This window comes from Mycetomoellerius zeteki, unplaced genomic scaffold, assembly GCF_001594055.1.
Source record: "Mycetomoellerius zeteki isolate Tzet28-1 unplaced genomic scaffold, Tzet1.0 scaffold267, whole genome shotgun sequence".
In the NCBI taxonomy this organism is placed as follows: domain Eukaryota; kingdom Metazoa; phylum Arthropoda; class Insecta; order Hymenoptera; family Formicidae; genus Mycetomoellerius; species Mycetomoellerius zeteki.
The window spans coordinates 243,170-257,787 of NW_017257246.1; the positions used below are offsets into that span (position 1 = coordinate 243,170).

The 14,618-nt window shown below is 37.0% G+C and overlaps 1 protein-coding gene across 1 annotated transcript in view; it reads left to right on the forward strand.

Moving 5' to 3' along the window:
- The window catches only part of LOC108724047 (uncharacterized), a 40,563-nt gene that overhangs the window by 12,392 nt on the left and 13,553 nt on the right, over positions 1 to 14,618 (forward strand). Inside the window, exons 7-16 of the mRNA XM_018450188.1 lie at positions 2,218 to 2,478; positions 3,827 to 4,093; positions 5,451 to 5,785; positions 5,946 to 6,483; positions 6,741 to 7,141; positions 7,273 to 7,402; positions 7,556 to 8,017; positions 8,100 to 8,270; positions 8,996 to 9,130; positions 9,905 to 10,010. Of these exons, the coding sequence (XP_018305690.1) occupies positions 2,218 to 2,478; positions 3,827 to 4,093; positions 5,451 to 5,785; positions 5,946 to 6,483; positions 6,741 to 7,141; positions 7,273 to 7,402; positions 7,556 to 8,017; positions 8,100 to 8,270; positions 8,996 to 9,130; positions 9,905 to 10,010 (2,806 nt within the window). The remainder of the gene's footprint in view (positions 1 to 2,217; positions 2,479 to 3,826; positions 4,094 to 5,450; positions 5,786 to 5,945; positions 6,484 to 6,740; positions 7,142 to 7,272; positions 7,403 to 7,555; positions 8,018 to 8,099; positions 8,271 to 8,995; positions 9,131 to 9,904; positions 10,011 to 14,618) is intronic.

Here is a 14,618-nt window from a genome sequence, read left to right on the forward strand (position 1 = left end):
ACACCACTTGTTCCTTATCACATTCCATGCGTGCAGTCGTATATACATTCCGCGCACTCGAGGCGGAATGTCGACGGAAAGTTGTTACCGATCTCTATCAAGATATCGTTCATATTTCTCTCATTTTCGTTTACTGTGAGATGAAACGTTCACAATATTGATAAGTGGCAATAGCTCTCTTTCTACAATATATTTACTCCTTCTAGTATATAAATTATTGTATACATATATGATGTCATTATTTGAAAAGCATGAAATAATTTACACAAAACGTCACAGATGTCTCAATATATAAAGTTTTGCCATACTCGGGATGTGAGTCTAAATTCAAAATGTACAGTGTAGCCCCTTGCATGAATTATTAAATGTTTTACAATCATAAAATAAAATCATAAATAGAATAATTAATAATATTCAGTTAAAAAGTCCTTTTACAAGTTAGTAAAAAGACTTTTCCTCATCAATATCTTCGTTAAAAATGATCAAAATTTAAATTTAAAAAAAGGGTTTTAAAGCTTGAAATCTCTGCTTTCGAATGGTTACTATTATACCTATATTTTTCGAATTTGAGAATTTTTACATATAGAAAACTACAAGTTGAAAAAAATGACAAATTTTCTTTTTACTTTGTAGGCTGTAGCGTGCCAAAAAAAAATTTGAGCAAAAATTTTCGACTATCTATCGTGAAAGCTTGAAGCTTTCTCTACAAAACCGCTTTTTTTTTAAATGTTCCTATGATTTTTTGTTCCTGAATTACTCGCGGATTAAGTAAAAAGGAACATTCTGATTTTGTTGCTCGTAACTCCGTTAAAAATCATTGTATCGCAATTAAAAATACAGATCCTTAAAGCTGAAACGTTGCTCTATCAAGTGGTGTAATTGTTAATTTTTTTAAAATAAAATATATAGTTGCTTTTTACCAACTTGTAAAGGGACTTTTTTCCTAACTCAATAAATAAGTAATTAAATTTTTATGCGAAACATCAAATGTGTTTTATGTGAAAAATTAAATACGTAATATCAATCTATACATTGAATCAATCGATATAAAAATACATAGCGAATTCGGTTACTTGCGCTAGTACAAAAACTACTCCAAAGTTATTTGATGACAGAAACCTAATAAATATTCGACGTGTTTCGTATAAGCAATTAAAAACATAAGATTAGTTCATATTACACACTAATCTTGCACACTTTCGTGTCATAGAGCAATCACGACGTCTCGTAAGTAGAATAAATAAAAAAGTTGTCTCGCAATTTATAATTCGAATGTATTCCATTGTTCCCACGGAGACCGATTCTAATAGCAAAATAGCAAGATTTCTGCGAATAGAGTTGTCCAAGCTGAGCAGCTTGATTTATGCGTGCACGCACTTCGCATCCTGTCGGAGAGATATCCACGCTTTCATAACGAGGCTGGTTCCTCACCGTCGTTGCGCTGTTCCTTTTGTTCGAAATGAGAAATTGACAACGAGATGAGGCGACGTAAAAGGAAGAAGGAGAAAAAAAGCATCGGTCGTACAGCGGGTAGTCGTACGAAGAGTGCGCACCGCGTGAAAGCAAACTGCGATACGGACCTGCTCGCGGAACGACACGTCGTACTGCGAGATAAGTAGAACAATCACACATAATCATATGCAATCTATCAGAGAAAGTGGGCTAATATGGACCACGGTCGGTAGATGGAGGTGATATTCCAACACCTTTGTCTCCTGAGGAGATTTCGAAGCACGATCTGGAAGAGTGCAAACGCGCGCGCTAGGATACCATGTGTTAACATCAAGTAGAGAGAGAAAGAACATGAACCTGGACTTATCGGCCGGCTCGACAGCTTGACTCACTTCGCGGAAGTAATAAAGAATTTTAAACGTTTCTTTTGTACGTGCGCATTTAACCTTTACGTTCTGGTTGGCGTGCGCGCGGTCTCGGTTCATGTTTTTGCGCGGTACACGTTCCTAAGCCGCGCTTACTTTCCGCTGGCCCTCGCCGCATTATTAATCATCATCGGTGTCGTTGGATACAACTACTCGTTTCGCGCATCTAGACACTTTATGTTTTCTAATAGCTGCTGTGGATATATAATTTAGACGAGATGTTATGATTTATTAAAATTTGTAGGCGTATAGTAATCGATTTCTTTGTGTTAACTTTTCTTTCTTTTTAGTCCAAAGATTCTAATGAATGCACGATAAATTAGTAAATTTCTGTATGCAGGTACTCCAACGAGATATAGAGGCGCACGGGCGTATCGTCAGTTCGATTGTCAAATTAGGAGATAAAGTTTTCACGCAGCAGCAGCAGCAGCAGCAGCAGCAACAGCAACAAGAACAGGAACAGCAGCGAGAGAAGAAGCAGCAATCCTCGCAGCCTTTGCGTGTAGTAAGATCATTGGAGCGACGTTGGCATCTTCTATTTTTACGTGCCTTGGAGTGGCAGTGTCACATTGAGACCCTCGTATCTCATATAAGAAATAAGGTAACGGTTCTATTATTCGTCTCTTACCTTTCACGGAGAAATATCTCTATATCTTACTCGAGATGTAAAGAGTCGACGCGATTAAACGGTACACTTTATATGTGTGAACGAAGGTATTAAATTTTCCCAGAGATAATTGACTTTGTGGTTTTTTTAACTGAGAGTTGCAAAATGCAGTATTATAAGCACAAGAAAAGCGCGTAAAGGTGATTAAAATGTGTATAAACAGAATATGTATAAAATATGGAACGCTGTGCTCATTACGCCGCTTCGTATTAAACTCCGCAGGTATTTCATTCTTCCCGTTGTACTGATCGTAGTAATTAAGCTGAAACTTGTGGGAAAACGCGTCGGGCAATATCGATCGATGAAGATGAGCGAATGGGCGATGTCAGGAAATAAAGGGTGGAGCCGAGCAATAATCTGTTAGTAGTTGCAATTGACGGAGATGTTTCACAATTGACGACCATTAAGAATAGTATATTGAGTGGTCACGGCACGGCCATTATGTTTTATTTGTGCTCATACAGAAAGAAAAATCTAAGCAAAACGATATTTCAAATCTTTTACCACAGACGTAGGCACTCCTCTTTAACGAAATGAGACAACTTTCCTTCCATTAAATTTAATGACTTACGCATCAACAAATCAAGTATAGAAAAACTACTGGTAAAATGAAAATATCAATTTAAGATTAAATTAGTTTGATAAACGAATTTATAAGAGTTTATTAAACAGATATGAGATAAATAGAAAAACTTATCTAATGTAAAAAAGATATTTGTATATCATAAAATAAATTTTTTTATATACATATAATATTGAGTGAGCAATATCAACTATTAAAATATTAATAGATGGAATATTAATTGGCGGACGTTATATATACGTTTTCTTGTATTCTGTAAACTTGCCGGCCATTGCAACCCTCCCTACCCGTATCCCTACCCTTGCCCTTTACCTGTTTGAACTTGTAAAATGTTGTCGAACGGTTTTCTTTTATACGACCCGCCTCAGGTATCCCATCGAAGGTAGGAGATCCGGTCTTTGGACAGAGTAACTCAGTAACGCGTCAAGCGTTCGGCCATAACCATAACTCTTTCTCTCTCTCTTTCTCATCAATTCCAACTGCGTCATATGACACGGTCGTGCTGATAGTAAGCGATAACTTATTAAAACAAGATAAGTGTCGGTCTTCGTTCGCAGAAGCGTACGTTCAACATTTCGGAACATACGATAACAAGAGATATCGCAAACAATAACACAAAGATAGACGGAGATAGAATAGACGGAGTTACATCGCTACCGTGATTATCGAGTAAAAAAAAGATTCGATTTCGTATTTCAGAACACCGTGCCTTACGGCTGCAATAGCGACAGCGACGAGGAACCAGTCACGAAACAGCCCCGTCTCAGCCGCGGACGATCGCGTGGTTCTGAAGCGGAATCGGCAGAACAGTCCGCTCGCTCGGCGCGTACCGAACGCGCCAAGCGCGCTGCTGGACGCCCAAGATCCGAGTACTGCGATCATCCAGTCTCAAATGAGAGGATCGACCAGTCCGACAGCGACGCCTTTTCCGAGAATCAATCCATCAGCGAAGGATCGTATTTCGAGGTGCGTGAATCCATCGAGTACAGAGCGACGAGCCCGTGAGTTCGATTACGTGATTTCGATCGAAAGGCCCATTATTTGCGAATTGAAACGATCCCCGGTACCGTCCCCGTCGTGACCGCATAGCGAGCAGCGAACAAGTTGTGTCGTTGTGGGAATATTAAGAATCGTGCCGGGAATAAATCACGCGACTGACAGAAGTTATATTTGTCTCCCACAGAGAACGTAGAGTAATCTGCAGAAGATAAGAGCGACTCAATCACGCAACGATATCAGCGTAGAGCTCAGATATAAATTTATATCGTACGAATGGGTCTTTCTTTGTTTGTTTGAATGTTGTTTATAAAATATCACATACAAAATATACACTCTTTTGTGTTTTTATCTTGCATCTTCAGCAATTTTTTAAATAATTGCAAAAAAACAGGAAGTGGTTTACGTAGTTGTTCCAAGAATCGACAGCCGAGCTATTGTTCTCCATTCTGCTGTCGCGAAATACGACTATTACAAGTCATTGACCCGGTTTTCAAGCGCTGCGCGATTCATGCGTAGAAATATTAACTCTACTCTCTTAGGCGAGTACCGTAGGCATTCTTTCGATGCGAACGATAATGGGCGGATCTTACTGTAATTAATTATTGTCGTTGTATATAATACTATGACAGACGGGAATTTTCATTAACGCTTAATGGACTTCGATAAGCACGTCCGAGCAAAGTACGTCTCGCAAATTGTGCTTCCTTTATGGAATCTCGCAACTGCAGGAGTTAAACTACATCTTTAGCTTTAATAAGAGATAAGAGAGCGTTGTTACTATCACTTTACGCCACGTAGATTAGAGAAGAGCCGCGTATCCGAATGTGTTAAGTGGACTAAGCTTAGAAGGCCACGAAGAAGAACGGCTTCTGTAAAACGAATCGGGCACGCACGTACAGTGAGAAGTCTGTCCGCCAGACGCCAGGCGATGATCCTGATGATAAAAAGTAGCGGTCGAATTTATAGCAAAAACCGTAACATTCGTGTCGGGCAGAGATCTTGCGAACGATCTTTCAGAGTAACTAGTGAAATCATAGATATCCATGCAAGTTATTCTCTCACTTTAATGATATATCGAGATATCGTGTAGCGTATTTAGAAGCTTGGACTTGAGCAATAATGCAGAGAAAATTCTCCGATCATTTCAGCGTTCATTTCGCTTCCGAATAAAACGATATCGAATTAAAAAAACTAAATCTTCTAGAAACCTTGTCCGATAATTAATCGTCTATCGTATCTTCTCAAGCAAGAATTTACTGATAGTGCACTGCGTGCACGATATTCGCTATCAATAATTAGTACGTGCGCTTTCTACGGTATGCAGGATGAATTGTGTCAACTGTATGTGATGGACGTAAGGTCCGACGAACCGGAAAAACGAGAGGCCACTATTTCCATTACGTCTATCACGGGCGATCGAGGGGAAGAGGGTGACGTCGAGAAAAGCGGAGCGAGCGACAACGAGCAACACAACATGCCGCCCACACCGGACACCGTACCGATAACAACGTCGACGGCGGCGATGCAGGAGACGTGCGACGAAATCGACGCGGCAAACACCGTGCAAATCGAAAGTACAGAAAAAACGAATAACGGTCTACGGACGAACGAACTTGTGAAACGTTGTGGAGCAACGGACGAGGCTGCTTCATTCAACACGTAAGTCGCATTTTCTTTCTTCTCTACTATCTCATCTTACTATTTCGTAACGGTAAAACGATCGTTCGAGAGCTTCTGATCATCCATTACCCGGTTATCTCTTCCGGCTGTCGCCGAAATGACAACCGATACCTAATAGATTGGTTTTTTGATTGTTTAGGTCTGACAGAAAATCAAAGAACTGTGCTACCTTCTACTTCAAGCACCTGGATACCGATTCTGAAGCAGATTGTGGTCAACTAGTCCAGGAATCATCCAACACGGTGGACGATTCCTCCGAAGAGGAGTGGACTTACACTCCTGCCCGTCGAAACGGCTCGCTTGTCATTTCGGAGCAACGAAGGACGAATGTTGTGGTTCGTTTGGATTTTGGCGAGAGTCCGAAAGTCGATCTCTCAGAAAAAATGCATTTTGCGCAGAAAAAGAGTGTAGGTAACGATAAAGAAACGGAGGATGACGCTCGCAAAGTTCAGCAAAAAGATAGCGATGATGAAAAGAAGACTGATAAATCGAGTATCGAAAGATTGATCAAAGAAGTTGAAAACTTGATCGGTGAAGAAAGACACACGGCCTCGCGCACTTTTTCGCAGCTAGAATTCGAGGAGAAAAACATAACGAATAATCATCGAGCTAAGTATGCGCGCGTGAAGGAATGGTTGAAGTTGAACGCGTCGAGAAGTTACGAGGGCAAATCACAGGTAAATTAGATCGATAGATTTCTAGAAAACCGGAACAAACAAAGTAAATCGAATATCCTTCTTGGATCAAATCAAATATTGATTAATATTGAAGTATTAATATTAAAATTGACATAAATATCTCTTGCTCTATAAATATAAATTGCTCTATAAAATTACATACTATTTTTCTGTGTAAGGATTATTGCGGATATTGCAAGAAGACATAACACGTAGAAAACATGACATAATTACGTATAACAACACGTATATTACAGCCATTAGATAGTTGCGACGCCAGCGGCGAATACACAACGGAGGAATCCGATGCAGAAAGACAATCGATATCATCGGATGATTTGCAGAGCAGCGTCGCGACCTATCGCCGATTCGAAGGTGCTCTCGCTATATCGCAATCCCCTTCGCAAGAGATACTCGATTACGTCCAGAAAACGCCTGTCAACGAGATATCTCCTGACGAGAATACGCCGAAGGTCATAATGCGATCGAGACAAAAAGCGAAAGGATCTAGGCCATGGAGTGTTTCTTGTATCTCTCAAATTGGAGATAATCATACCTTAGCTCAGAAAGACAATCCTATTTTACCGTTCTTATCTGAGACTGCTCTTCATCAGTTGGTTGCGACTCTACCTACTAAATCCGTATCCTTCGATGCTACGTAAGTATATTGTTTTAATAATTTTTTTTGTATATTTTAATTAAGTTTCACCTTTTGTTGATTGCTAATCCACGTTATTATTCGGTGTAGTTAAGTGGAATTTATTATCAAGTATATCGTTTATATTGCAGAGGATCACGGAAATCATTTAATAATTCCGCATCCACTTTATTAGAAGAGTCTTTTATGTGTTCCGACGATCGCGTAGCTAGAAATATATCGTTCCGTAGAAAGAAAAATAGATTACGTAAGAAGACTTTGGTAAGGAAGGTTTTTTAACTAATAAAAGATGTTAACATGTCTGGCGAATTAATTTGTTTTCGTCAAATGTATTTTTTACTTGATGCTTTGGATTATTTTGTAGATTAAGTTTAAATCGAGGATAATAAAAATTATCAATTCGTATTTATTTAGGGCCGTAAAAGTGAATCTAGTTCGGAAAGTGCACATGCCAATCATCATTCGGCGGGAAGCGATGGTAGCTCGAATCAGCAACGTTCGTCTCGCAAAATGAACCTAACTCGCACAACGCATTCAATTTCGAAAGAAAACTGCCATAGTCGTTCTACGACACTCGTAAAATCCGGGTCTTTCTCAGGCTGTACCGTCCATCAACAATTACATGTAGAAAGGACGCTTGTCAATAATCCTACTCCGCTCAGGCTACTTTGCTGCAAGTCAGTTGCTTCCACGTTGGAAACGGAAGGCGAGGATCGTGACTGTGCTCAAGGACACTTTGCTTACAATAATGATATATTGAGTACTGTGCTGAATAGCAAAGAACTAAGTAATCAGCAGTTGAATATAGACAGTGACGTGGAAATGCACAGTCTCGGTAACAATTCATTATCCGAGCAGGCCTGGGATAATTACCAGGTGATACACAATTGCACAATATTTACAATAAAAATCTAATAAGTGTCGTTTTTTTATATTGACAAATTTTTTTTGTCTACAGGAGAAATATATGAGTGAAGCTTACAGCGAGCCGTTAGATGTAGAGACGGCTCGAGAATTGTTGGATTTTGGAGATGACTATCGAAACTTTCTCGACAGTCACTCAGAATGCGCGTCCAGTATAAGCGCAATTCCTGCTCGTTTGCCATTGCCTAAAATTCGCACGTATCATGTAGGTCCCTTACTACTATACTGTCTCGATCAAGTGTCCGTATTCTTCTTATAAAAAAACTTTACAAAGAGAAAAGAGAGTACATATTTAGTATATGTAATTAAATTAACCATCTTAACCAATTAATAATTTTTATGTATCCATGATATTGAATATTGTGCTATTTACAATGATCAATATATATCCCCAATCACTATATTGATACAAATACACTTTAATAAAACATTAAATTATAGCTATAATAAATAAATATTTCAAGCAATTATGTATAGGTGTTTTATTTTTCGTAATATGATTATGTAATATTATAAATTGCATGTAAATTTCGTGATAATATCTTGTTACAATGTAACTGTAATTATCGGAACATTAACTGACTTTGCTATAAAACAAGTATGATATAATTTATGAATTATAGTTTTCCTCTGTTAAAGTCTATTGAGGATTGCGTAATTTACACATCATTGATAAATCAAACTTTACAATACAAAAATACAGTAGCAACAATAAAACTATTATTTGTAAATAATCAAATATTTGTCTTTGATAATGCTACAGAAAAGAGAAATCGAGAAATATTTTACAATAAATAAATATAATGCTGTAATACTCTATATAATTCTAATGCGTTCATGGACGATGCATCTGTATGTGTATTCTATATAATGAATTCCAAGAAGGCGCCGTATGTTATGTAATCAAACGTTCATGCATTATGATTCTAGGAAATCGACAACAGTACGGAAGACAGTGACAATGACGAGGAAGATTTACGAAAAATCATAGAAAATTCACAAGCACAACTTATACTTGCTGAAAATACTTTCGTAAGATCCAATGGCGCGGTTCCTTCAGAACTCGTACGTATCTTCTTAGTAATGCTTGCAATACAGTGTCCTGTATCTATAACATTTTGTAGATGCTTTTGGAGTACGGTTTTTACTTTATCTCTTATACGCTTTATCCGTTATTTCGCTTTATCTCGTAAGTAGTGATTTTATGAAGTTTGCACGTCGTATTCGTATATACTGTATGAACGCATGAAATACAATTTATTTAATTTTTATTTAAGTTTGCGTTAATTGTAATGTTGTCTCCTCTCCTATTATCAGTAGCATTTACAACATACTGTTCGATAAAGCTACAAATTATATTTTATTTACATTTTAATATATAATTTCAATTATATTTTTAAAGACATAACAAATCTTGTGTTCCTATAACACAAATAAGATTTATGTGTATCGTTTTATTAATTTATGTTAAGGTTTAGACCACTGTGTGTCATCTTTATTTGTTTTTCCTCTATTTAAAGAATGTGGATAGTGATAACTATATTCTTAAAAGCTTCAAGACTATTATTTAAAATTAATAATGTGCATGATTCTTTGTATTCCTTAGGTAATCTTTCTCTTATTATGAAAATTTTGCATAGCAAATATTATATCACGTGGTATTCTCGAATAGATTGTAATAATTGGTTAATCATAGGAAATGTTCGTCTACTTTTTGTATATTATGTCGAATAAGAGAATAGTGTAATAAAACGATTAATTAGATGTATTATTTTATCGTTCATCTGTGTCAATATAGACACATTAGTTAATAGAATTTATCCTTTCTATCTCTAATAGGCCGAAGTGGAGTCTGCATGTAAAGAAAACTTAGGATGTTTGCAGACCGTACTGGAATCGCAAAACGGATACTTACGAAATGAAAAATACTCAAAACAAATTCGTGGTGAGTACAAGCATTCAATCAATTTCAAACTGTTCTTCGTAACTACTACCACTTTGTGTCTTACAATAAGCTTGCTTTCCGGCTTGTTTCTTATGATGCGCGGTGAAAACAATATCTTCCAGAAATAACATTTTCATATTATTGCATGTTAGTACATATGTAGTAAACATTTTTTGTAAAAAAGACACGAGATATAAGCGCACATTATTTCATCATATCTGCCATTATCTTATATCATCAGTAGAATCCCAATTTTGTTGAACGGGTAAATAGATAATAAAAATGCGAATGTTTATTTCCATTGCACAAAAATTTCATCACACGAACGTCTGTTTCTACTATTAAGTGTGCTAAGATTCAATTCGTGTCAAAATTAGCTGTAATGTCATTGCGAAATCATTGCTCTAGTTTAAACCGGTTTAACATTTATATCATCGTGACCTCCATCGAATAGTAGAACTTGGGAAAATTTAAACCTAATTTTAATTCAACTAATATTATTTATTTAATCAGTATATAGAAAATTCTTTATTTATTTTGTATATATGTACCTTATTATTTATGTTAAATAAAAATTTTTATGTTAATCTGCTTATTAACATGTATTACATTGCATCTAATATTTTCTCTTTATTTTAACCTTTTTGCGATCTGCACAATTTTTTTTACTGTTACTCGATTTTTAACCCTTACAAAAATGTAATACTGGTCAATTTAATACTAGCTAATTTATTATTAAAAGACAGTAATTAATTACTTATTTGGAGTACTAAAAGTACTGAACAACAGTGCTTTTAATATTTAAAATAAATAATTAATTACGTTCTGTCTTTCAGTATTGACCAGTATTAGATATCTGTAAAGGAAGTACAATATTTTTAGCTCGTTACTTTATACTTGATTTAGATATGTATTGTAGGTACATGTAGGAAGAGAGAAAAGTATTGTCAACAATAAAATAGAAAGTAAGGAATTATTCGCGTATCTGAGACATATTTAATAAAAACTATGTGCTAATATTAGTTCTTTCATATATATGCAACATTGTTTGTGAAAGTAAGAGATGCAAAACATACATTGTAATTAAAATAGTCGGCACAAATCGATCGTGTGCGCTTTCATAGTGCCTAAATCGACGTTAGACACGACACAATTTGTTTTCCAGTCAACAAAGTTCAAATAGGCGCATCCGAGCGTAGGAGAAAGCAGAAAATGGAAACGTCTATGTTCCTAACGACCATACGGCGCATTGTATGCAATAGTTTCACAGTATTGTTTATTCGAGGCAACAGTGTCAGCAGTAACATGTCTAATGAAAGCTTCCGAGCTATTTTACGACTCACGTTAGTGTGTGTGTGTGTATATATATATATATATATACACATATAAAGCGTGCAGTATAAGCGTCAGATCGGATAAACGACAAGTTTACTCCAATCGACGTAAATCTAACGAGATCGTTAGATCGCCAATCGGTCGTGCACGTGGGTGCTGAGGCACGCGTAGGTGGATACGCACGCTGCGTTTGTAACATGTACCTCGAGTCGCACCTTATATGAAATTTAACAACAGAGTCGGCCAGAATCGTAAGAACCGGTGGTAGCGGTGCCGCGCTATCCGTGATCACATCGGTGTGCGAATCACAACTCGCTCACTCGTTCGCTCGCGCAATCGTATCTTCGCTACGTCGGGACATCACGTGGGCACAGTGCTCGCTCTCGTGAACGAGCGCCGTGCTTCGCAGTGTTTCGATGCGCCCGAACGTCACCAGACGTTCGCTCGTCGCATCTGCTTCGCGTCGCGTTCGTAGCTATTTCAGCTATCCGTTATCGTTATATTGATTAGAAGATAGATCCGCATCTTCCACACGCGTCCACCTGTCATTTCGAATTTGTTGCCCCGATGCTTGTGCGAAGGGAGAAGATCGCCCCGAACAATTCGCGTACGTATTATCTTCGTCATCGTTTTCCTGTTGCTATCGTTGCCAAGTTGGTGCAATTAGCTTTATCAATGACTGTGAGAAATGTTTTTTTTCTATGCAATTGACAAGTTTGAAGTTTTTTCTCCAAATGCAACTATACTATTTGTGAAAAATGAATCAAAAATACAATTGTCAAATTTCTTATCAATCTTTTTGGAACACGACCGTTGTGTGAAACCGTTTGCGTGAAAATAAATAATGTTAATTGCTTCGAACAACGAAAATTTACAAGATTATGGAATTATATAACTGTCGTATATTGTTGAAAGATTTGCAACATATTATGCAGTTGACGGTATTAAGTATCGGATCACTGAAAAAAATTTCTGGTTGAAAATGGACGAATCAGAATTTTCTGGATAAATTTATTAGAATTCTAGTTAAGATAATCGGAATTCTGGTTGATACAATATTTCTGGCAAAATCTATTAGAATTCTTATTTTTATCAGAATAATTATATCGATCAGAATTCTAGCAGATTTAACCAGAAAATTCTGATTCGTCCATTTTCCATCAGAATTACTCTATTTAATCCAACCAGACCATTTTTCTCAGTGATATTTTCAATTCGAAATTATGTACGGTTAGAAATGACTCGCGTATCCAAAAATGACGTAAACGGTACGGTGCCGACGCGATTATACGATGAGAACATCGATCAAAGGAGATCAAGTAAATGCTTGCGCAAGCAGATATTTGAATAGATTTCTCGTAGGAAGTTTGGATAATGTAAATACATTATCTCGAAATATTACTTCTTAATGTCATCTCAGAAAATTTAAAAAAGACACCGCTGAATCTCAATTTTACGATTGTCTACTTCGAATTTATAAAACGACGCACTGCGCAGAACCTGAAAAAGCGAATGGTTGTCACAACCCTTCATTCCGGATCCTCGCATTGTTGCGTGTGGTAATAATATACGTTGTCTACTGCAGTAACGCTGTTCCGTTACCCGCCGAATCCATCGATCATTCTCGCGATATCACCGTTTGAAACGATGCGACGCGACTGCACAAAGTGCGCCGCATGACGCAACGATTATTGCGACCGTGATCGTCGCTCCACTTCTCCGCGATGGAATGAAAAATCGCGATTAGTTTCGCGAAAGTAAATTGCGCTGAGATATTTTCGCAACATCAACAAACACGAAACTTTACGGATAAAAATATTTATTCTATCGAATCCTGCGCGAATCAATAGAAACCTGAGCACGCGCTCGACACGGCGTGAACCATTTGTTCCGTGTCTCCTTTTGTGTGTACCATCAATTCGTATAGACACATATGCGTGTTTCCGCGAAAAACACGTCGTGCATTACGTCGTTTGGAAACATGATCAACTGCATTCAATAGCGAATTACGGTCTAGCGATTACACGCGGCGAAGCGAGGCGTACGATCGCACGAAGCGTGCGTTTCCACGGTGCGCGTTTACATATGCACCACGTGTTACAGTACGAGCTGCGTTCATATCGCGTTCATATCGCATTCGTGCTTCGTTTTTTTACACTCATACGTATGGTCCGTCACTTCCTGTAGGTCAATGCAAAACACGATACTTTCTATACGCGTCAAATTTTTCTTATTGCATTCTGTACACGCCTTTCTTCGAGGATGTAGCGATGATTTTTACGACGTTGTAATGCCGCGTTAATTCGTTCTTCGTCCGTATCGTATCGTTTCTATCGTGGTGACTGTGCGGTTTCGGTTTGGAAAAAGTGGCCGTCGTAAAAGAAAGTGGCGAGACGGTAAAGAGGTCACGGAAGCCGTACGGTACAGACATAAGTATCTTGACCTTTAAAATTTTTTGTTCATGATCGTTTTACATAACCGGCTGATGAGGGCTACAAATCGTTATAGATACCGTTATTACATATAACAGTACAATTCTTTAAAGGCCGGAAATGAAAAGACATATAGGAGTATAAATTGCTCGGTCGTTTTCTTTCTTTCACGAGGCTTGCCAGAGAAAGAAAGAAAGGAAACAATTGAACGCACGAATGCACGCGTCGAGTATCAAGATGACATACGTTAAATTATATATTGCCATATGTAGCAATGTAGGGAAGTCTACCGTGCGATTGTGTCAAGTTAATTATAACATTATGTCATTTGACATATCAAGAACACCATACAAAAAAAAAACTGTATATTATATGTGTACTTGTTATTATATTTTTATACTGTTTGTTTATAATGTTTATGTTTGCAATGATTATTTTTACTTGTTAAATATAAAACGATCTATCTGACTCATAGCCCTTCTAATTTATCATTGTTGATTTAATTCGTATTGAGCCATTTTATTATTAATTTATATTATATTTTTTTAAGTCATTGTATAAAGAAGACTGAATTAATTGAAATTTTATTAATTATTTAAATAATTTTAGAACGCGCACAAACACTTATAATATTTTTAATACTCAAGATTTCTGTTCGTCTATATTATTAAATAAGTTAATTATCAATACGGCTCAATCAGAATAAATCAATAGTTAAAAGAAGGGCTACGAGCCAGTTACAACATAAAGAATATTTAATAAACTTTCATACATACACTGAAAAAAAAGGTCGGTTGCTGCAACAAATTAGATGGTAAAATATGGCATAGCATTTTTAATT